This window comes from Mauremys reevesii, linkage group 11 (genome assembly GCF_016161935.1).
Source record: "Mauremys reevesii isolate NIE-2019 linkage group 11, ASM1616193v1, whole genome shotgun sequence".
Classification (NCBI taxonomy): Eukaryota; Metazoa; Chordata; order Testudines; family Geoemydidae; genus Mauremys; species Mauremys reevesii.
This window is the reverse complement of record NC_052633.1, coordinates 35,198,696-35,221,015: the sequence shown is the minus strand read 5'-3', so window position 1 is coordinate 35,221,015 and position 22,320 is coordinate 35,198,696. Positions and strand designations below refer to the sequence as shown.

The window sequence follows — 22,320 nt, the reverse complement described above, 5'->3', positions numbered from 1 at the left end:
TTCCAAATGTCTTTTTATACAATGTTTATCCATTCTTTCTTTCCTGGAAAATAGGATCTACAGAGACCAACCCAGGAATGTTCCCCACAGCCATGCCTCAAATGCATATGGCACATTAAGACTTGGGGAGGGAGGGGGGAAATCTATAATTTTACTTAACAGGATCCTTATTTTCCTGGGCCAGCATTAGGATTCAGGGGTCCCCAGTTTGGCTATGTGAATCTCTTCAGTCTCCCCTGAACCTCATAAATCCCTTTAATCTCTGTTACCTTATCTCTTCTCTCTCAGCTTTGGCCTTTTTATTAAGTCCACCACCCCCTATCTAAGCACTCTGGTATCCAGTCTCTCCCACTAGAGTAGGGCAAATAATTCAACATGACATTCGTTTTCAATGCATTTAGCCTCTTTTTCAGCTTCTGGAATACCCATGAGCAGATTCCTTCTTACTGCTATTGTTTCATTATTCAAATACATTTGAGGAATATCATTTGGAATGTTTTACTCTGCATTTTGATCTTAAACACTTTACATATGAGTTGCATTGGTTAGTTATGAATGGTCAGATCAGTCAAAAGGCATTGTTTGTTACCTGATTGGACACATGCACAAGCATGTCCAGCGTCAGCACTTGCATGTATGAATGTAAAATCCAGAGTCCATGGGATTCCATGAATACGAATGCATATGACTCTGAAATTTTTCCATGAACATTTTTGACATCAAAATTCATCACCTAAAGGTTCATTGAAAGCAAACACAAAAGGGCCTTCAACCTGGCTGAAGTGAATTAATTAAATTGAAAAGAATGTCCATGGATAATTGTTTGTATTATTTGTCCAGTTTTATTCCTGCACAAATCTCCCTAGCATCTTCCTTCTCCTCCTCCCCAACAATTCCATTCCTGACTCCCTGCCCCCTGTATCTCCAATCATTGCAACCGGTGAGAGAGCTCCGTTGAGAGCTTGCATAGATCAGGTGGCGCGCACACATTCTCTGTGAAAACAACTGGCATTGTACAGCAAGACATAAACACTCTCGTTTAAATACAGTGATGTGAAGGACAAGACAAGAATTCAAACAAGCTTTTGGAAGTGTTCTAGACCCACAAACAAGTCTACTCTAGAGAGTTCAATTACTGGGTTGATTACACTAAAGAGACAAGGTTGGTGAGGTAATATCTTTTATTGGACCAACTTCTGTTGGTGAAAGAGACAAGCTCTCTAATATCCTGGGACAGACACAGCTACAGACGTTTTGTTTTAGAGGAGACTGGAGGAACATTAAAACAAATAAAGCTAATGGGACAGTTGAAATGTATCTTCCTTAAACTATGATAGTAGTGTGCTCTTTCTTTTTTTTAACTAATCATGAAAGACCTTGAGGAGAATTTAGAACATTGGTTAAAATATGTAATTAAATCAACTTGAATGTCAGCTGCCTTTACATTTGCAGACTAGGATCAACTGAATGGCAGTAACAATGAAGCTTGGTGTAGGAATGGAATGAGCATTCCACATTTCGTGGGCATTGAGCACTATTTAGGATTTGGTCTGTAATCGAACTGTATCCCTATTTATTGCCAACCGAAAAAGATGGGGGAAAATGCAATAGAAACTAAATTTCTTTTGAAATGAGAAATAACTCTTGTCATATATTTTCTTTAATAAAGAGTGAATTGAACTGCACGCTAAACTGATTTTATAAATGTGGTCTCTGTAACTCACACTCTTAATTACAAGGGGAAAATCTGAATTAGTTCATTAATACTGTGAAAAGGAACAGTGACCTATCTGCCAAAGGGTAAGGTGGGAATAATTAATTTGGTCAATTAAAAATAAATGGATAGAATAAAATGCAGTGCCTTCTGTATGGTGCATGAAATTATGGAGTCTTGCTTTGCAGAATGTGTGTTTATTGTCAGATGTGGCCTACATGTTTTTTTTACCTTGACTCAAATCTGAGTTTAGCAAATTATTTTGAGTTACAGACCACAACATGCTCTAAAGATGAATTCTTCTTGCACCCAGTCATACTCTGCAAATCAGAGCAATATGAGTCCCTTTGTGAGATGCAACCTTCCAAATTTCTTATTCCAAAGTGACTCATTCCTGTTTCTGCATATTTTCTCCTGAAAGTCATTTGCTTTTTCCTGGGGTTTTAATGTTTTAAAAGGGCCAGAGACAATGCTGGATTGCATGGGTCATCTTAATCTATTTATGACCTTAAAAATCTTAACCACATAGAACCATTGAGCTACTAGAGCTGAACCCTAAAGTATACAGCATATTTGCTCCACAGAACTGGAAATAGTAAAACAGTTACTTTTCTATAAATACTAGTAACTCCTCTTGACATTTACAAGCATGTAGTATTTTTTACACACTGCATCATCTCAAAAGCGCTTAACAGATCACTGAACTGTGTATCTGCAATGAAGAGGTTCAGTGTAGGTAGCTAAAAAGCCATTATACACCCTGCACCATCCCTCACAAAACCTTAGGACATTACATTAGCGAATGTCCATCTACGAGACCATAAATTGAAAGAAGAAATATGAGCCAGTTACTGAATGGTTGACCAGTGCTCTGGTGCAGCCTGAAGGAAAATATGAATGTTATTGTTTATTTTAACTAGAGTGTATATCAAGCAGAGCCAAGGTTCTCTAGTTTGTTGAGACAAGAGTTGTTTTTCTCAGAGAAATACTTTTGGGTAAGTCCAGTTGCTAGGGGAGAAATCAAATTAAATAGAGAAAGCTGAGTGCAGAGTGAGATGAAAGTCTTATTTCCTAGGGTGTGAGAATTGGCAAGTATAAAAAAAAATTAAAAAGAGCAAAGCAGAGTGAGGAGTTTCCATGATGTGATAAAAATAAGCAGTGCCTGTACAGCCTCTGCAGAAGGCTTGGGTTTGCACTGCTTGCGGAGCAGTGCCAAGATGGAATAAACAGCTGCTGCCAGAAATCAAATTCCTGGCAATGAGGCAGCTCATGTCCTCCTGTTTCAAAAATACAAATCACCAGTGGGATTCCCCTTACTTCAAGTCCTCCCAGAAGCCCTGTAAAATCGTCAAATGTCCTCATAACATTTTTAACTCCTGAACGCTTGCATATGTCAATAGATTTCCTTGTTAAAATCTTAGGATGTCATGATTCCAAGATGAAATATACACATCATAAGAAATTCTCCCATCAAACATAGCAAATCAGTGTTTGTCTCCAAACGGGGAATTTTCACTCTCCAAGGATGGATGGACGGACGCATGTGTGTGCATGCACACGTTCCTATTTGTGATGGGATACAGCGGTTGCAGTTTCACTGTATAGAAAGGATAGAAAAAGAAGCTGATTTATTTATTGTAAATGAGCGAGGAATGATAATACATAGCACCTCTGTTGGATGTCACATTTGCTGTTAAAAAGCTTAATATCTCCAACACCTTTGGTTCAGATTCTGCCCCAACACACCACATAACCCCATGGTAATCAACAAGGTTACATGGGGGTATAAATCAGGGCAGGAAGCGTACCCTGGTGACGAAAGCTATTCCCATTAAGCAGATAAAGAAACAAGGCATAAAATGTTCCCAAGGCTACACAGTTCAGTTAACTTCAGTGAGTCTTGATTGATATGACAAGCTATACATGTGTTGTCAAAGTCTAAGAAAAGGACAACCCCTCAGGTATCTATCAGGAGCAGGTATGACACATCCAAGATAGGGTCCCACTCTGTGTTGTGTGGCTTGATCTGTCCATTTGTAATTACTGTCCAGTCCTGGTCCAATGGACTGTTGCTCCATAGCATGACACCACCTCCTTCCTTTATCTCAGAGTCAAACACAACTTCCCCTCATAACATTTTGATGTGATGCCTTTTATGATTCTTGATCATTTAAGGAAATAATATTCTTACATTTCCTCATATTTGGGACGAGTAGCAAGTGTATCTCTAAGTCTCTCCTCTGGCGTATTGGGTGCATAGTCATTCCTCTCTGGATTTAGACTGTACTTGCATGTTTCCACCTCTAGTGTGTGATCATTGGTGAGTCTGTATTTGTTGTGCAAAACTTAGTCAGATGCTCATTTTCCTGTGGTAAGTTAGTCTGCTAGTGTGATAGTTCTATGCACAGATCTGTAGAGATCTAGCTGCTTGCTATTTCTGATTGGTTCTTCCTGATGACCAGTATAGTGACATTTTAGGTGCTGGTCTCGCATCTTGAGTATTTTTGGGAATTGAATGGGGTGGTTTAGAGATTAGAATTGTTGGCCTGAGGAACAATGATATATAGGTGCAGTGAGTCAGCAGCATAGGTGGGATTAGAACTGGAGTTCCTGGTTATTTTATTTACAACACTATAGCTAGAACTACTTAAATGCAGCTATTTCTGGGGCAGAGGACAGCAATCATCCAACGCACAGAAGTAAGGGAGGGAAATGTTGGGCAATGATTCTAAGGCAAACACCTATTGCATGTTCAGTCATGACTTCATGGGCTCTCCTTCTATATGAGCGAAACCAAAGTCTCTATTCTCATCTTTGCATTTAAGTAGACACTCTGCCAACATTGCCCTGGTTCATATAGAGTTGTGTTTTTCATATGGTCCAGTTAGCAAAATACTGCTCCAGTGTAATAGAAGAGCCACAAAGAAGGATGACAATTTCTAGTCAAAGGACAAAAAAATCCTAATAGCAGAGTAGAATCTTCCCCTCTACATTTCAAAGCACAGCACAGGTTTTTAGACCTCCCATTAAAGCCAACAAAAATTGTTGTGCCCCATCATCTAATAGTAGTGCCTTCAAGCCAGAGATCCCAAAGCCCTTTACAAAGGGGAGTAGGTATAATTATTCCCATTTTAAGAATGAGGAAACTGAGATAGCAAGAGATTGTACTCTGCCCAGTGTCACACAGTGAGTTTATGGAATGGCCGGGATTAGAACCTCATCCCATAGCATATGTCCCCACCACTAGCATGTGCTGCCTAGACTTATACAAGGTGTACTGAAAACTAATGATTTGCTGAAACCTTTTTAGAAAGGAAAACTTGTTCACACACCATTTCTGAAATCTACAATCCATGTAAAGAGGAAGAGTCACTACACTAAAGGGAAGATAGCGGATTGAAGCTTTTTAAAACAGTGATGTCCAATCTTTTCCAAAGTGAGGCAGCTTGCCAGCTGTATGGGAGTGTCATTAAATGGAGTAGCCTTTAAACTCCCGCATTCTTAATAAGGAGGTTTAGCCTAGAGAGGCTATAAATTCCAGCATGCAATGAGCTGTAGATGCTCAGATTAAGATAGAACACTGCATCCTAAAATGTATACTCTTTGAGAATTGAGCCCCTAGTCTCCAGTTACTCCATTCTTGTGTTTGGCTCAGGGTTTGAGATGATTTGGAGGGCATTAAAACGGTTTTAAGCCATTGTTGTGCTCCCTGTATTCTGGGACCATGCAGGCACCTGCCTAGCCTTCAGCATCCACTCTAACTCACACTCTGCTTCCCATGGTTCCCTATGGCTCCTGGAAACTAGAGGGGAGCCATAATGAAGGGTGCTCTGGCCACATACCAGATACAACTCGACATACCTCCAGTGCAGTCCCTAACCATTGCAGAGCCCTCCTCCTAGTTGTACACCAGCCAAGAAGACCCTCTGCACAGGGGCATTCATATAACTGAGCCTCCTTATTAAAGGTGTGCAATAGAAATGAGTTACGTTATTCCTCGTCAAACTTTGGCCACCTCTTCTTTAAAAGTACTTGGATTTCCCCAAATCAGGTTCTTGGTCTGATCTCCCTCTCTCCGCACCTCACCCTGGTCCCACACACAAACACATGCCTCTTAAAATTCCCAAGCTTTGGCAAGTTTTGTGGACTTTTATTAACTTCACTATAATGTCACAGTGAGATTACATGCCATCTGGGTTTTCTTGTGCTCAAACTTAATATTTTGAGAAATGGGAAGAATTATTGAAAACCAGCAGTATGTTCACAGGGGAAGTGCAGGGCAAGGGTGTTAGTGTGTGGATTTCCATTCCTGCCTAGGCAATGTTACATTTGTTGTGCACAGCTGGATAGACTTGGATGTTAGATTGCTTTTTATTGTTTTATCAGGAATGGGATGAACTCATGTCACCTCATTTTGACTCAGTTATCATGGGTTTGAAACGTTGACAGTAACTCCATCTTTATCACTGGGTTCAGATTTCATTTTGATAAAAATGTGGATAAAGGGGAGAGTAAAAAAATCAGTAGCAAAAAAAATAGGGTGAAAGCTGGAGCAGAGTGAGTGAAACAGGGGAAAAAAAATACCGAGAGAGTAAAAGGAGCAGAGAGTTGGAAGCAGATAGTTTTGAATTAAGAAATCAAGGATTAGTTTCTCAGACTTTTTGAAGAAATCCAATGGAGCTACAATTAATTCACCCCATCTGAGGAATTAGCCCCTTGTCATGGAATGAAATCAGCTTCTGTATGTAAATAGCAATGGAGGGAACATCCGTAATTTGGCTCTCACACAGCTCTCAGTTCAGTGTTCAGCTGGATGCCTTATAGCACATCTTTTCCAGTCCAGCTGAACCCCATCATCCTTGGGAAGATTCCTCAGTCCTTTTCTTATCCTCCCATGCACCCGCTGAGGCCACTGCTGGCACAGGTACCCCGTGCTCCAAAGAGGGCCAACCTGATAGCAAAGAGATCCTCTGCTGTCATTGAGACCATTCCTTCCAGAATGACACTCCACAGGCTGATCCTTCCTTATGTCCATTGAGGCACCCACATCGACAGCCCCATCTATTCTGACACACTCTCAGGTCACCTTTCATTGTTTGTGGTGCAAGGGATGGACTGTTTTTCACTGTGCAGGTCAGAGACGTATTGTCTGATGGACTCAGTCTAATTTTACCAGCAGTGGTGTTTGATGTGATTCCTAAAAAGATATTTGTTCCCTAGTCTCCTTGGTGAGACTGTAACATTAGAAAAGACAGTAGTGTTCCGTGAGTTTTTGCTATGGATGAATTGCCTTTTTAAAGAAGGTGGAACGTTTGTACAGGAAGCTGTCATTAAGCAAGTCACAATGTGTATACATAATAGCTCACTGGACAGCATAGTATAAGCTTTCCTGTATTGTCCTGTATCAGTACAGAGGAATGCACTAGATCAGTAGTTTTCAATCTTTTTTCATTTGCGGACCCCTAACAAATTTTGAATGGAGATGCGGACCCCTTTAGAAATCTTAGACATAGTCTGCGGAGTCCCAGGGGTCCGCGGACCACAGGTTGAAAATAATTGGACTAGATAACCTACACGCAAGGTCCTCAACCCTACTGTATATCTATTGAAAGTAGTGACATTATAAGAGGAAATCAAAGTGCTAACTACTATTAATATAAAGTGTTGTCAGAATTATTTGATGTGCATGGGTCAGATCCCCAGCTGGTGTAAATCAGCACTAATTTAGACCAAACAGGGATCTAGTTATTATTGGCATTCTGGTAGTGCCCAGAGACACTCAGGACTGTATTTACTTTCAGGGATTAAGAAGCAGGAGTCAAACATTTTCCCACTAGAGCTGTGTTCTTTTAGTTCAGTATTTTTTTTCTAGTCTTAGTAAATTAATGACCACTTTTTAATGAAAGGGAAATACTCTGGTGAACAAATCCAAAGTGCTCTGAATTTCCTGGGAGTAATTGAGCCAATTAAATATTTTCTTGATATGGCCATGGGCTCTAGATCCTCAGCTGACATAAATCAGCTTAACTCCCTTGACCTAAATGGAGCTATTATGATTGTATACACTGATGATCTTCCTATGTCTTTTTTAGAATCCTAAGGGTCTGATTCTACTGTCACATTACACTGCTGAAAATCGAGATTTGTGCCATGAGATAAGTGGAATTATACTAGTGTAAAAATGGTGTGAGGGGGCAATCGGACACTTTACAGTCCAAAGTTGATTCTCTGCTTTCTTTAGAAATTACATAGTGTAGTGCAGGTCACACAATATGCCTGTTCTAAGGGCACAACTATGGTCATATTCAATGAAATCAGAACTGAATCCTGTCTTCTAAAATCAGATTTGTCTTTCTAGGTATTATACTTTGCTCATCAGCATTCTAGCTGTGCAAATTTTTTCCTGGATTTAACAGTTTAAGATCAAATAATGAAACAGGATATTAATGTTATTTATTATTTGTATTGCTTCAGCTCCTAGGAGTCCCAGTTGTGGACCTGGACCCTATCGTGCTTGGTGCTGTACAAACACAACAAAAAACCGTGATAGGCAACTAATTAGAGCAGGGGTTCCCAACGTGGTGCCCGCGGACGCATCTAAATGCGCCCGCATCCTGGCTGGCAGTCGAGCATCCGCCAAAATGCTGCCGAAATTCAGCAGCATTTCGGCGGCAATGCCTCTGGATGACGCTGCTTGCTGCTGACAAGTGGCGTTATCGAGAGGCATCGCTGCCAAAGTGCTGCCAAAATTCGGCGGCATTTCGGCAGATGCTCAACTGCCACCACGGTCCTTCGTCTGGCGCCCGCCAGATGAAAAGGTTGGGGACCACTGAATTAGAGAGTAAAAAAAGTTTTTCAACTCAACAGGCCTCATTCTGATTTTATTTACACCAGTATCATTCAGGATTAATTACACCAGAGTAAAAAGTGTTTCACCAGTGTAAAACCAGCATAAGCAACATTTAGAATCAAGCCCTAATATATATTTTATCAAGTAAGAGAGAACACATTGGATAGATTTAAAGACTTTAAAAAGGAAAATAAAAACACCTACAGCTCAGTTTTGGTTTCATTGTAATACTGTTTGCCTGCAGTAGACAGAATCATTTTACTAGGCTAATGTTGGCTACATAAATTCCTATCCTCATCATCCTTAACTCAGAGTTGATTACTTAGGTTAAAACTCAAAATGAAGCCTAAAGTTGTTTAGGCTTTTCATGTAAATTGATCTCTATTTTTGGCGGGAGAAAATTAGAGAAATAAATCCCCTAACTTGATGCAATCTTAAATTATCGGAGGTTAATACAAATCCTTAGTGTTTCCAAATGCAAAAGATGGGAGGTATCCATTTAACATGCATCCCTAGGGAGTCATTCTCTGATTTCTAACAGGAGGGAACACCAAAGCTAAGACAGAGGCCTGCTGTGACTCTATCACAGAAGAACACATGCCTTTGAAATTTCATCAGCCAGAAAATCGATGACTAGTGTTTCAGATTTCATAGAAGAATTTTGCTGGGGGGAGTTTAGGACCAAAAGATGATGATGCCATAAATTCTATACTAGAATCTGCAAGTAGAAGGTTTAAGAGATTATGTGAGTAAATCATTCTTCCCTTCTGAGTATCCTGCTGATAAAAAAGATCCCCGATGTGATATGTACCATCAGGTTTGAATTTGAAGCAGAGAATTTCTTTTGAGCTCCCTTTAGGGAATCTCTACATTTTATACTGAATATTAGGATCACCTCTCTAGGCATGCAGAAGAGACCAGAATGAGAAACTGAAGCCTCAGAGAAATTATCAAAAAGAAATAAACTGTTTTCCTTTTTTATTTAATCCTTCTATAACCATCTTTCTCCAGCAATTCACAGAACTATACAGTACATTACTCATGCTAACTTGCATGCATTTCACAAGGTCAAACACTCACCTCTATATTTCATGTCCAGGACTAAGCATGACTAAGACTAACCATAAAGGCCGAAAACTCTTCCTGCTTCATTTTCAGAGTTCCAATACTTCTATAACTTAATTTTTAATTGTATGTGTCATAGTTATTAATTCTTGTTATTTGCATGTTATAGCCTCCAAAATATTAATATGATTCTCTCTCAGGAGCGTGCCAGTATTCTTGTAGGTAAAGCACAGGACTGAGAGGAGCTCTGGCTTCTGTTCTCAGTTTTAGCACTAACTTATTACCTTGTCTCCCTGCCTCAATTTCCCCATCTATAAATAAGAGGTATTTCCTTATTTTACAGGAGTGTTGTAAGGCTTAATTCATTAATGTTTGTGAGGTGCTCAGATACTGTGGTAGTGAGTGTCATACCAACGCCTGTAACTGTGCAAATCCAGAATAATGCCAATAAAATCAGTTGTCGCTCCAGATTTGCAGAAAAGTCCTGATCTAATCATGCATATAGGTCGTGGCTAGACTGGCATTTAGGCCTATGCTTTAGCGGCAGTGCAGAGTAGCATCACACAGAGAGCACCAGGAGGTGTTTTTTTCAGTCAGAAACACCACCTCCTGGAGCTCCGGGGGAGGGAGACGGCTGCTGAGCACCTGAAACTAAACTCCTTTGTAAGGTACAGTTTACCCCTTACATGCCGCTGGTTGCAGTTCTGACTGGGGAGTAAAGAGCAGAGCCGTGGCTTCCACTCTCTCATCTCCTTTGGGGCAGGAAAAAGGGGGACAGAAGCCACCGTGCTACCTGGAATGCAGGGTCTGCAATTCTGTCAGGCCCTCATGTGGGCCTCACACTGGAAGAAAACTCCTTATCCCTTTCCCCAGAGAAAGGCCAGCAGAACCTGGTTCTGAAGGAGCACAGCCTTCCTCTGGGGGACCGGACACGGTCATCATTTTTTACATTTATGCAAACATTTTGGGCTTCATTGTTTTCTCCTCATATAAAATGACTGACAAATGTTGAGTGAGGGAGCGACTCTCGCCTGGATCTGGAGGAAAGACTCTGTGCTGGCAGGGTGAGAGCTGAGCTGCCTTTCACTCTGGCAGTCTGGTTTGAGTATTAGCCATTCATTTGTCTCTCTCGTGTTCCTGTTGATCTCATTGTTAATGCTGAAATAAATGTTAGTCTCTAAGGTGCCACAAGTACTCCTGTTCTTTATATTGTTTGTTTTATTGTTGATGCTGTACTTCATAGATCCACTGCTTGGGCCCAGTCCTGGGAGGCGCTGAGCTTCCCCTGAGCAATGTTGTGTGCTTTCAACTACTATGATCCAGTGGCAGTTGGAGTGCAGCATCTTCCAGAATCATGTACATTTTATATGCCAGCACCCATTCCACCCTTATTCATGATTTTGTGGTTGGAGTTTCTGTTTCAATGTTTCATTAGTGAATGCTGCATGCAGCTGCTGTTCCTTCCACTCTGCGCCTCTCATCTTTCACACATGAAGTGCTTTCCTAGCAGACTGCAGCATTCGGATTCAATGTCAGAGTGCTGACCTCCAGTGGGAGAACAGGGTGGTGGTTTATGTGCCAAACTGTGGCTTATCAGCACCCTCTGTAGCAACTCCTGAGAATGGCATGCATCTGTCTAAATGTAGCCTATCTCTGAAGGTTACACAAAGGCATGTGCTGCCTGGATAAGGATAAAGTCACACACAGAAATCAGGTAATATTTCCTAATGGAGCTCTCTCTACAACTGTTTTGTCTGTGGCTATGAGTCAGTTGTAATTCTATGCAATACACTGAAGATACTGGTTACATCTTTATTATCCTCATTGGATAATAGTAAACATGAAGATGTGGCTTTTTGTTTCAATATAAAATGCAGTGGGCTTTTCTGCAGTGGATATACTGAGGATTTATGTGCCCTCTGAAAAAGCCTTATCCCAGGACTTTGATGGAAAAGCAGATCCCTTAAATCCAAGTAGGCGCTACAGTGATAAATACTATCAGCAGATCTAAAATCAGATACAGTATGTGTGAGCTTTTACATGTCTGCTTGTCTAGCCTGTTTGAACTACAATGAATCAGAGGACAATGAAATAAATAGCTTCATGGCGTATAAACAAAATCTTTTTTTTTTTTTTTTACATTAGGGAAGAAGGATGTTTTGTGAAAGGTGTTCCCGCCACAGCAGTGTTAGCCAGTTCTGTTCTCCTGGCCAGCAGACACAACGTGAGTAAAATAAAACTGATAAAACTCAGTCAAAATGTCTTCTGTTTGTGCATGACATGCCCTGCCTCAGCACAGGATAATGGACTAGATGATCTCTCAAGGTCTCTTCCAGCCCTGTGTTTCTATGATTTGATGAATCTAAGAGAGGGAGTAAAGCTCCTGCGGAGACACTGCTGGGAAAGAAAGAGACATAAGCAGCAACAGAGATAGAGGAAGAGAGTATGGGTGAGGGCCAGGGGAGAGGCAAGTGCTGGGGGTAATGATTATGTTGAATAGAGAAGAAAGTGTCAGGGAAGTGCAAGTATGAGCTGGCCCAGTATGTAGATTGACTGCAATGAGTTATTACGGATAGATTACAATATTATGTAGTAATTCCCACATCTCAAAAAATCTGAATTGCTAATACAGTAAAAGATTATTCTTCCCCCTTCTAATCATAGAATATCAGGGTTGGAAGGGACCTTAGGTCATCTAGTCCAACCCCCTGCTTAAAGCAGGACCAATCCCCAGACAGATTTTTGCCCCAGATCCCTAAATAGCCCCCTCAAGGATTGAGCTCTCAACCTGGGTTTAGCAGGCCAATGCTCAAACCACTGAGCTAACCCTCAGATGCAAGTTTTCTTTTCTACTCTGAAAGGAACTGGGATAAGTCAGATTGTCTCCATTGTCAAATTAGGATAGAGCATACAAACAGCATTAACGTATTTTTATATTTTGTAAGCAATGCTGGCATTTGGTCTCCTTCATCAGTTCTAAAAGACCAGGATTGGCTGAGCAGGTGACAGAAAGATGCAATTTTGTGCATATCTGACTAGAAAGGGATTATTTTGTTACTAGACTATTGAGAGGGAAACAGTCCTCTCATAAAATAAGAGAAAATGGCTTTATTGCAAAATTTGGTGGAACAGAATCATAGAAATCTATAGTAAAAACACACAGATGCTTGTGGGTATCTCTGTAAAAAACTGAGCTTGTAGCAAAGTTTTCAAGTTGGCCTGCAGTAACTCTTGGAGTGACATGCCTGATATCTTCTTATACTAAAGCATTTTAGAGTGTCACATTAATAATTTTCTCCAGTGTGACTAGGTCTAGGATGACCTATGAAAATTTCCTCCTTAAGAAATATCACTCATGCCCCTAAATTTGTATAATTAAATCTGTGTGGCCTTAAGTGCATATCTTTGTTTTTGGCAGTTGGGGTCATCTCCATGACCCAGAATTTAGCATTACTGCTTTTTAAAAAGCTTTACAAATCTTTAAGACAGTTTAATAATACATTTTACTTTTACTTTTATAAAATAAAAACAGCTTTATTGTTTGGAGATAAACATTCTTATACAGAGTTTGCAGCTGGAATGTTGTCGTGCTGTGCTGTTTTTTAAACAGGCATTAATTTTCCTATCATAGCCCCTTTATTCTGAAACATAAATTTGAAAACATACTGATGAAAAAGGAGGATCTGTACTATACTGTACTATCTGTACTCATCAAACTGTGTTTTAATCATACCATTGTTAGTATGCAGTATGTTTGATGGACAAAGTAGCCAATTCTCTCCTCGTATCACTGCTTTGCACATTGAAATGAGAATAAATTCCAATGTCCAACTTCTGTTTTATTGTACTGCACAGTACATCAGTTTATAAGCCCTGATCCTGCAATCAGATCCACCTGGGCCTGCACAGAGTCCCATTAAAGATCTGCCTACATGGATCTACTCCCAGAATCGGAGCCCTTATGATTAGACCTGTGAGTTTGCAACACTGATATTTTCTGATTTCATGTTGTACATTGTGAGAAATGATGGGTAAGCTATTTTATAAGTGGTGTTTCATATGGTTACAAATGCAAGTACACCTCTACCCTGATATAACGCAACCTGATATAACAAAAATTTGGATATCACGCGGTAAAGCAGTGCTCCGGGGGGGCAGGGCTGTACGCTCTGGCGGATCAAAGCAAGTTCGATATAACGCGGTTGCACCTACAACGCAGTAAGTTTTTTTGGCTCCCGAGGACAGCGTTATATCGGGGTAGAGGTGTAGTTTTTATGTTGAATCACAGTAGTGATTCGTATTTCAGTATTTACAGGGAGCTGCTGTCTGATGATTTGAAAAAGTGGATATTTTCTATGGGGCTGATTCCAAGTCCACTGAAGTCCATTCTTCCATTGGCTTCAATGGGGTTTGAATCAGGCCTTAAAACTACTGACGCTAAGGGAAGAGTCCCCAAAATGGAAACATCCTGGGCCCACGTTGTTGGGTTTGCCAGGTGCAGTATATTTCAGAGCTTCATTAGGATCTTAGTCTAAATTCAACCAGGGTTTAGTAAAATCACAGTAATTAAGAGGCCCTTTTTAAAATGAGTCTGATGGTCTCCATTTGCTCTCTTAGTGGATGACATTCAGCTAACCAAGAGTTGTTTTACTAAAGACAAATCCTAAATGTTTAAGACTGTAAGCCTCTTTTATTTTACTAGGAAACTGTCCCTGAGGCTGGGTCATGGTTGACCAAATAAGGTGCTGGGGACTGAAAAGTAGCTGTTTGTCATGTAGGCTAAGAGCTTCAATTGCAAGTAATCTCTGCAGTCTTTCAGAATAAAAATGTTATCAGTCACTTTTTGAAGGAACACTTCAGCTGTCTTATCGCTGTGACTAATAATTGAGAATTCAAACGGAAAGTTTTAAAAATCAAATTCACTTTCACTGTTCATGCTGTTTATGTAATTTTTGTCCAGCTTGGACATTGACTCTAAACTAGCTAGCTGTGTTTTTGCTGCAAGTCATTTTCCTTTTCTGGTTCTCATGAACTAGTTTAATACTGCAAGGTCTGTGGAACGTGGAAATCCAAACAAAAGACTATTTTAAGTGGAACTAAAAATATATATATAAATGTGTGGCACTGCACCTATGATGCTCTTTGTTGTTAATGAGATGCCTTTGCTGGAAAGCAGCCCACCCAGAAATGTGCTGCAGAAAAGCTGATGTCAGTACATACATGTCTTTTATCACATGATCCAGAATCTGTGCAGGGCATTCCCACTCTTTATTTTGAGGAGACAGCACCAGTCAATTAAGGCCCAAAATTTAGAGGATTTTTGGTTTGTTTCTTAAAAAGGATCAACAAAATCTATAATTAAATTTTTCAATTGTTGAAATAAGAACAAAAGTAAAATCTTTGTGAGCAAGAACGGTGAGTGTCTCCTCTGACAGCCTGCAATAAACTCTGAGAACAAAATGGCTTCTGAATTCAGTGCAAGGAGAGCACTGAGAAATATAAATGTGCAATTTTTAGAAAAAAAACCCCATCACTGATTCCTGGTTACCCACTTCACCCTCTCCATATCGCGAAGGTCTCATACAGGTTCAGAAGTGTTAACAATAGAGCTTTACTATACTGAAGGTTACAGCTATTGCTAGGCCCTAATATACCACAAAGGACTAATCCCTCAAGGTTCTGACAGACCTCAACTCCCACTGTCCTCAGCTGTCACTAAAGTTAGTGGGAGTTGAGGACACTCAGCACCTTGTAGAAACAAGCCGTAAGTGCTACTAGTGAAAATCTGATCTGCTGCTCCAGCTCCTGCCAGTAGGTACAGCTGTGTTTTAGGCAGGAAACAGTAGTATTATAAGTGACTGAAGGGACAAGAGGAGATAAAGAAGAAAAGGGCAGAGAGGAGAAGAGATGATAGATGTTTCAGTTCTTATCTTTCAGCACACACCATACACACATTAGGGTCCCAAGCCTGCAAACCTTAATTCAGAGACTGACTCTGGCCTTAGAATCTATAAGTGGCATTCCTTTTAAGATTTGAGGTCAGTAATATGACACTAGATTCATTTTCACAGCTTTTTCTCCTTACCTGAGGAGGTTGTGAAGGCTAGGACTATAATAGCGTTTAAAAGAGAACTGGATAAATTCATGGTGATTAAGTCCATAAATGGCTATTAGCCAGGATGGGTAAGGAATGGTGTCCCTAGCCTCTGTTTGTCAGAGGATGGAGATGGATGGCAGGAGAGAGATCACTTGATCATTACCTGTTAGGTGCCCCAGAGGGAGTGAACCTGGCATTGGCCACTGTGGGTAGAGAGATACTGGGCTAGACGGACCTTTGGTCTGACCCGGTACGGCCGTTCTTATGTTCTTTACAATGAAACTATCATTCTGAATAAAATGACTACCCAATCAGGATATTTGTGTGGGGGTGTGAGAGGGGGTGGGGTGGGATTTCATGCTGCTGAACTTTCATATAATGATGTGATAAAATAGGGTTGCTAACTTCCCTCTTGCCATGCACTCCAAAAACTAAATGCTTCTGTTGAAGAAACAATGTTTGGCTTCAGTGAACTCCACAGTAAGACAATCAGCTATTTCTGAGTAGTATGGCTGTTTTTGTGTTTTACATGAAAACAACAATCTTGACTATGGACAAAGCAGAAGTGTGCAAGCATGTGGCATAGATTTGGACAGATTGTTATTTTCTAAGCAGCATAACCCATTTTTGGTATCCTTCCCCTCTTCCAAATAAATGTGCCTTCTTCCAAAACTGTACTTGTGTGAAAACCAGATAGTGGTAACATTAGATGCAGTGCAAAGATGGTTCTAAGACTGTAACATTTATGGAACATGTTTCATGATCAAAAGCTTTGCAGTTGGAGATGCCATAAAACAAACTTTCAAAGACAGCAGTAGGTACTTACCCAGAAAAACACAGCAATGATGTAGTCCTTAGTGCATAGGATTTAGGGGTGGGGGTGGGAGGTAGGCAAGAGGGTTGTAAGGAAATACAGAAAACACTTTACTACTCACATTGTTTTCCAGGGTTTGTCAAGGGAGAAAGAAACAAATGCACCAAAACTCTACCCCCTTCCCTTCCCCTCCCCCCCCTTCCCCCCCCAGTAATTGGTGCTAGGTAATACAGCAATATTTTCTAATGTCTCTACCAAGTCTAAGGGCTTGTCTATATTTACTAGGGGATTGATGTGCGGTGATCAATGCATTGGCGGTCAATTTAGTGGGTCTAGTGAAGACCTGCTAAATTGACCACAGATGGCTCTCCCCTTGACTCCTGTACTCCACCTGATCAAGAAGTATCAAGGGATCCCATCAACATTGCATAAGTGTGGACCCCGCGGTAAGTAGATCTCAGCTGTGTCTATTTGAGTTGCGCTATTCAGGTAATTCAAATTGCATAGCTTAGATCGACTTTTCCCTTTAGTGTAGACAAGGCATGGGACAGGGGTTCTCACAACAATTTTTTTGGGGGCTGTTCTGATAATTTTTCCTAAAAGAATTAACTTTAGGAAAAACAAAAATATGCAAATATACATGTCCAAATGTATTTATGTAGAGTTTCTTTTTGCAGACTCAATCAACATAACATACAGCTGTTTCTATTCATTACTGGATCTAAACAGAAGAGAAACAAATAAGGTGCTTTGCACATTTTTGTCTTTTTTTGTTTTGGTTTCCTTTTTTTTTTTTAAGCTGCTTTTTAAAAGACTTGCTAGCTAGAAAGTCTACTGCTGTGAATCAAGCTGGCTTCCCTGTATTCGTCCCTCCCCACCCTGGGAGTTAAGGGGCTGCCACTGAATTTGAAATGAATGAGAAACATTCCCTCTTCCATGCCTTCAATGACCAAATCTATGGTTTGGGGCCCTGCTGTGCTCAGGGGAAGAGATGGGAAGTCCCTGGCTGTTATTAGGTACTTGTTCTGGAGGGTGATGAATGTTAAAAATTGGTTATGGGAAAACAGAGTATGGAAACATCACAGAATAGGTCAGCCATGAATAAAACTGTAAAGTGGTCTTCATTCTGCATTAAACTCCTGGGAGGGGATTCAACATTTGCACTGACACACATACATACACAAATTAATTTTTTTTAAATGTTCACTGAGTTTTGCAGAACACACATGATGAATATTAAACAAAGCACTGATGTTCCCTGTGTCCCTGCCCACAGCCTGCACTTCATTCTCTAGTATGTGGGTGACTTTTAAAACCCTTTTTTTTAAAGGTTATGCATAATATATAATACAATTCCACTGTAAATCAGAAACGTGCTTTCCAGCCTGGTGCTGTGCTCCACGAATGTGAACAAAATTTGAAATTGCAGATCTCTGCCTCATGTGGAAAGAATAGTGGAAAATATTTAATATGGAAGTGGGGGGCTGGATGGCTCCATGGACTAGTAACTATGGAGGCCTTACTTCTAGGCCTCTGAGCCAAATGCCACACTCTAGAAAATATTTCCGTTGCTGACAATGGGTGCAGCTGAGCCAGTGCTGAACATTATTTCTTTGCCCCAAAAGATGTTCAGCATCATTTTAGAAAATGGTTAAGACTTAATATTACCTAATACACACCCATTTCCCTTGTCTGAAAACCTGATGAGCAACTGTACCCAACATCAGAGATTTTCCTCCCAATGTGTGAACACATTTAGTGCACCAATGTTGAAACAGTTGTAAGCATCCTGTTTGTTACTGATGCTGATCAACCTTATAAAAATTACACATTTTTGGGTGATAACCATCAGGTCCCTGGACAAAAAAAAGGACCACTGGACACAGCAGGACAAGGGGGAGAGGTAGAAAAGTTGATATACATAAGTGGGAGCTGTCACTGCATCTGGATTCTTCACCACACACTCCATAAACCCAATAAACACTCTGGTCAAAAGATGCTCATCTCCTTTCTCTTGCCAGGTAAACCACTGCTTAGGAACTGGACTTTTCGAGCCAAGCATTCTTGAAACCCTACTCCATAGGCAATGCAGGAGGAAGCTATCTAAGGTATGGGAGTGGGTTAAAGGTACAAATCTAGATCCTTTAAAAACGTTAATCACCACATAGTGCAAAGGAGAGAACAGCCTTCAGGAAGACAATTGAACAGGGGCCAGTAGGGGGTTGGATTGCACAAAGATACCAAGGTAGGAACATATGTTTCAAAAGACATAAGAGGTATATACAGGAGATGAGCTGTCTGGAACCAGTGGTAGAGAAGCTGCTAAAGGAAGGACTATGAGTACGGTAAGTAAATGAACAGCTTTTCTGAGAGGTGTAGGAGGAGAAAACTGATTGAGGATTAGCGTTTTTTCCACCCAAGTATAGGAGCAGTAAATCTCACATGAAATTGGTATTACATGCTTTTGAACACTGGGGATTCTGATATAATTACCAATTCATGCAGCACTTACTGGAGGCTGGCAAATGCTGGGAGTACTATAGCCATCAGATGGAGAGACAGAACAGATATCTAAACAACCAGGACAGACTCTCAATGTTGAGTTATTTCCACAGGTGCTACTTTGAACAAGCTAGTGAGTAACCTCTACTGATGAAGGTATATGGGGAGGTAGTAGAAAAGAGGTGCTCCTAAGACCAACACATGAAGTTATATGCAATACATAACACATTATATTGGAAGGGAGCAATGCTAGTAACATATGGAGAACTAGCTATAAACGTAGGCCGTAAGTATTAGGAATGAAGTGATCAGTGGCTGAACCAACTCCTATTTATCATGGCCCAATTTACATTAGAATGTGCAGAAATTCCCATCCTGCCACTGTAATATAAGCCTCAAAACCAGGAACACATTAATCTTTCAGGCCAATTGAAGGAAGAGAAGCAGAGTAAACTTGGCTCCCATTTCTCTGCTCTACTACATGTACCTCACTACTTCTCAGCTCCTGAGTTAGACCTGTCACTTTCCCAAGCACAAGGGTAAAAATAACAGAAAACTCTGCTAATTTTTGTAGCCTCATTTTTAATTATAAAAACTAAGTTTGTATTAGGAAATACAACCACTATAATATAAAATATATGAAAAGTGCAGTAGGAAAATCAAACAGAAAGAAAGCATTTCCCAAAAGAGGGAAATGACCATAAATTAAAGAAATGGCTTTATACCAGATTTCCGTTAAAGTCTAGTCACAAAACTGATAAGAGAAGGAACAGAAATTATTTCAGTGTCAACATACAGATTATAAAAACTAGTTAATGTAGCTTCATTAATAAAACCATATACACAAAAGAACCTCCACAACATTTCTGTAATAAGGTTTGTGGTGGTAGTTATCTTAAAAAACACAAACCATAAGATATCACTGATACATGAGGATATCGTTAGTCATTAAACATGTTAATTTTGTGTTAGCACACCATCTTCCATTAAATACAGCAAAACAGTAGAACAAATATATTTAAATATAATACATAAAAGAGAAAATACACTACTTTGGATAGCCAGAGTCAACATCAACAAAAGTGAAAATAAAACAGGAGAATTATAGTCCATCTCCATCTTGAATGGGAATGCCACAGTATTTACATATTCCACCCAATGACCTCATATATCAGTGCCCTCAACTGCCTGGCTTCATATGTAACTGTGTTCTTCCCACTGTGCATCCTCTCTTCTTCAAGTGGTTGCTCAATAACAGCGGGGATGTTCCTGCCATATAGTTCACACTGCTCTAGAAAATGCACACACTCTTGGATAACACTGTCACGCAGCATGATCATGTGCTTGGACATGTTCTCTAGCAAAGACAGGAAGCACCTTTTAGCATAATACCAAGTATCTGTGCCTAACTTTTTGTTATAAGGCTCCAAACTTTTAATTACCCTTGAGATGCCAAAGTCATAGTTTCCTTTGGCACAATAGAGTGTGCCGATCACTAGGTTAACGATGCAGAGGTGGTAGATCTTTTTATCGGGGTCATCATAGGAGAGCTGCTCTTCTTCCTTCTCAATCTTCCTCATCAGCTCCTCTGCCTCTTCATTCTGACTGGTCATGATGTAGGAGACACAAAGGTTGGCCAGCACAATGGCACTGACTTGCAGGATGTTATCATAGTGCTTCTTGACAATGGGCTCATAGAAGCCGATGGCCTCTTTGTATTTGTTCTCCTGCATGAAAAGCACATGAGCCACATTCAGCTTCCACACCTCGTGTTCATTGCAGAACTCCACTGACTTGCGAAAGATCTTCTCCACCATAGTGTAATTCTCCATGTCCCAATATATCTTGGCCTGGGCCATCAAGACGGGCACATATTTCTCCAGAGTCTCATCATATTCATTAACTGCCTTCTTGACAGCCTCATCATCCCGGTTTTGCCTAGCTTCCTGCACCTGCTTAGTGAGCTTTCTCAGCTGCTCAGTCATTGTTCCTGCCAGCTCATCTAGCTTGTGGAAGGCCTCCTCAGGTGCAGTTTGACATGTAATCATGGCATCCAGGAAGTTGTAAAGATAAGGTGAGAGCAGCTTGTAGGTCAGATGGGCATTCTCTGCCAACACATCAGCAGCCAGGTCATAGTATTGATGTTTACAGTACAGCAGCAGCAAGTTCCCAAAGGTCTCTGGTGGGCAGGGGTTCTGTTGCAGAAGGAACTGAAGTTTCTCAAAACCTTCAGTGGGCCGGCTGTCCATGTTCATCAACGCTTGGTTGTGCAGGGTGACAGGGTCCAGCTCTTCCTCGGCTCTTGGTGGCATGTCTGTGAGTGCCTCCTGGGCTGCTTCCAAGTTGCGTAGCTGGTACTCGATGGCAGCTTTGAGATTGAAGGCCTCTACCAGGGCAGTACGGTGCAGGAGCAGTGTATTGCCCACGCTGCGGACGTCGATGCCCTCGGTGGTCATGCCCACACTGAGCTCGGGGTGCTGGTGGATGCCACGCTCAATGATATCAGAAATGTGTTTGAGGGCAGGTGCATATTGCTTGGCCGCATAGCAGCAAAGCGCCATGTTGTATGATAGCTCAGGGCAGTAGCCCAGCACCTGCATGGCACCCGCAAATTTGCCGCAGGCCTCCTCGTGCCGCCCTTCCCGGTACAACAGGCAGCCTAGGTTGACCTCAGCATCTGGCAGCTCTGAGGGGTCTTCAGCGGCTCCAGGGCTGCTCTCGGCAGCAGAGGCCAGCACCTGCTCCACCAAGCTCTTGGCCGCGGAGAGGTCACCCTGCGCGTAGTGGGCAGCAGCCTGCAGGCGAAGGGCGCGTCCCTGGTAAGCGGGCACGTCGAGCAGGGGGCTGGCGACCCGCAGGGCCTCGGCGTAGAGCCCGGCCTTGTAGAGGGACTGGGCCTGGTAGAGCCGGTACTCGTCCAGCTCCGGGTGCAGCGCCCCCAGCTGCTCGTAGCACTCGGCCGCCGCCGCGAAGTCTTGCAGCTGGTAGTAGCAGTAGCCGAGCAGCGAGAGGCCGGCCCGAGAGCGGCAGCTACTCTGCAGCTCGCTGCCCAAGATCCCCACTGCCTCCGCGAACCGCCCGGCCCGGATCAGCCCGTAAATGGCCGCCGTGAACTCCCCGTCCGCGATCGGAGCTGCCCCGGCCATCGCCGCGACTACCAGGCCCAGCGCGTCCCCCTGCCACCGCTACCAAGGCAACGGCCCCGCCGGAAACGGAAGTACCTGCGACTGCCAGCCAGCCGGCGTCTCCTCCCCCACCCTCGCTGCCACGGCAACAGG

The 22,320-nt window shown here is 41.7% G+C and overlaps 1 protein-coding gene across 1 annotated transcript; it reads right to left on the bottom strand.

Annotated features, from left to right (window-relative positions):
* Positions 1-19,618: 19,618 nt before the first annotated feature.
* TTC30B (tetratricopeptide repeat domain 30B) lies at positions 19,619-22,320 on the bottom strand. The gene has a single exon (XM_039494558.1). The coding sequence runs from the start codon at positions 22,186-22,188 to the stop codon at positions 20,185-20,187; it is 2,004 nt and encodes a 667-aa protein (XP_039350492.1). The 5' UTR covers positions 22,189-22,320; the 3' UTR covers positions 19,619-20,184.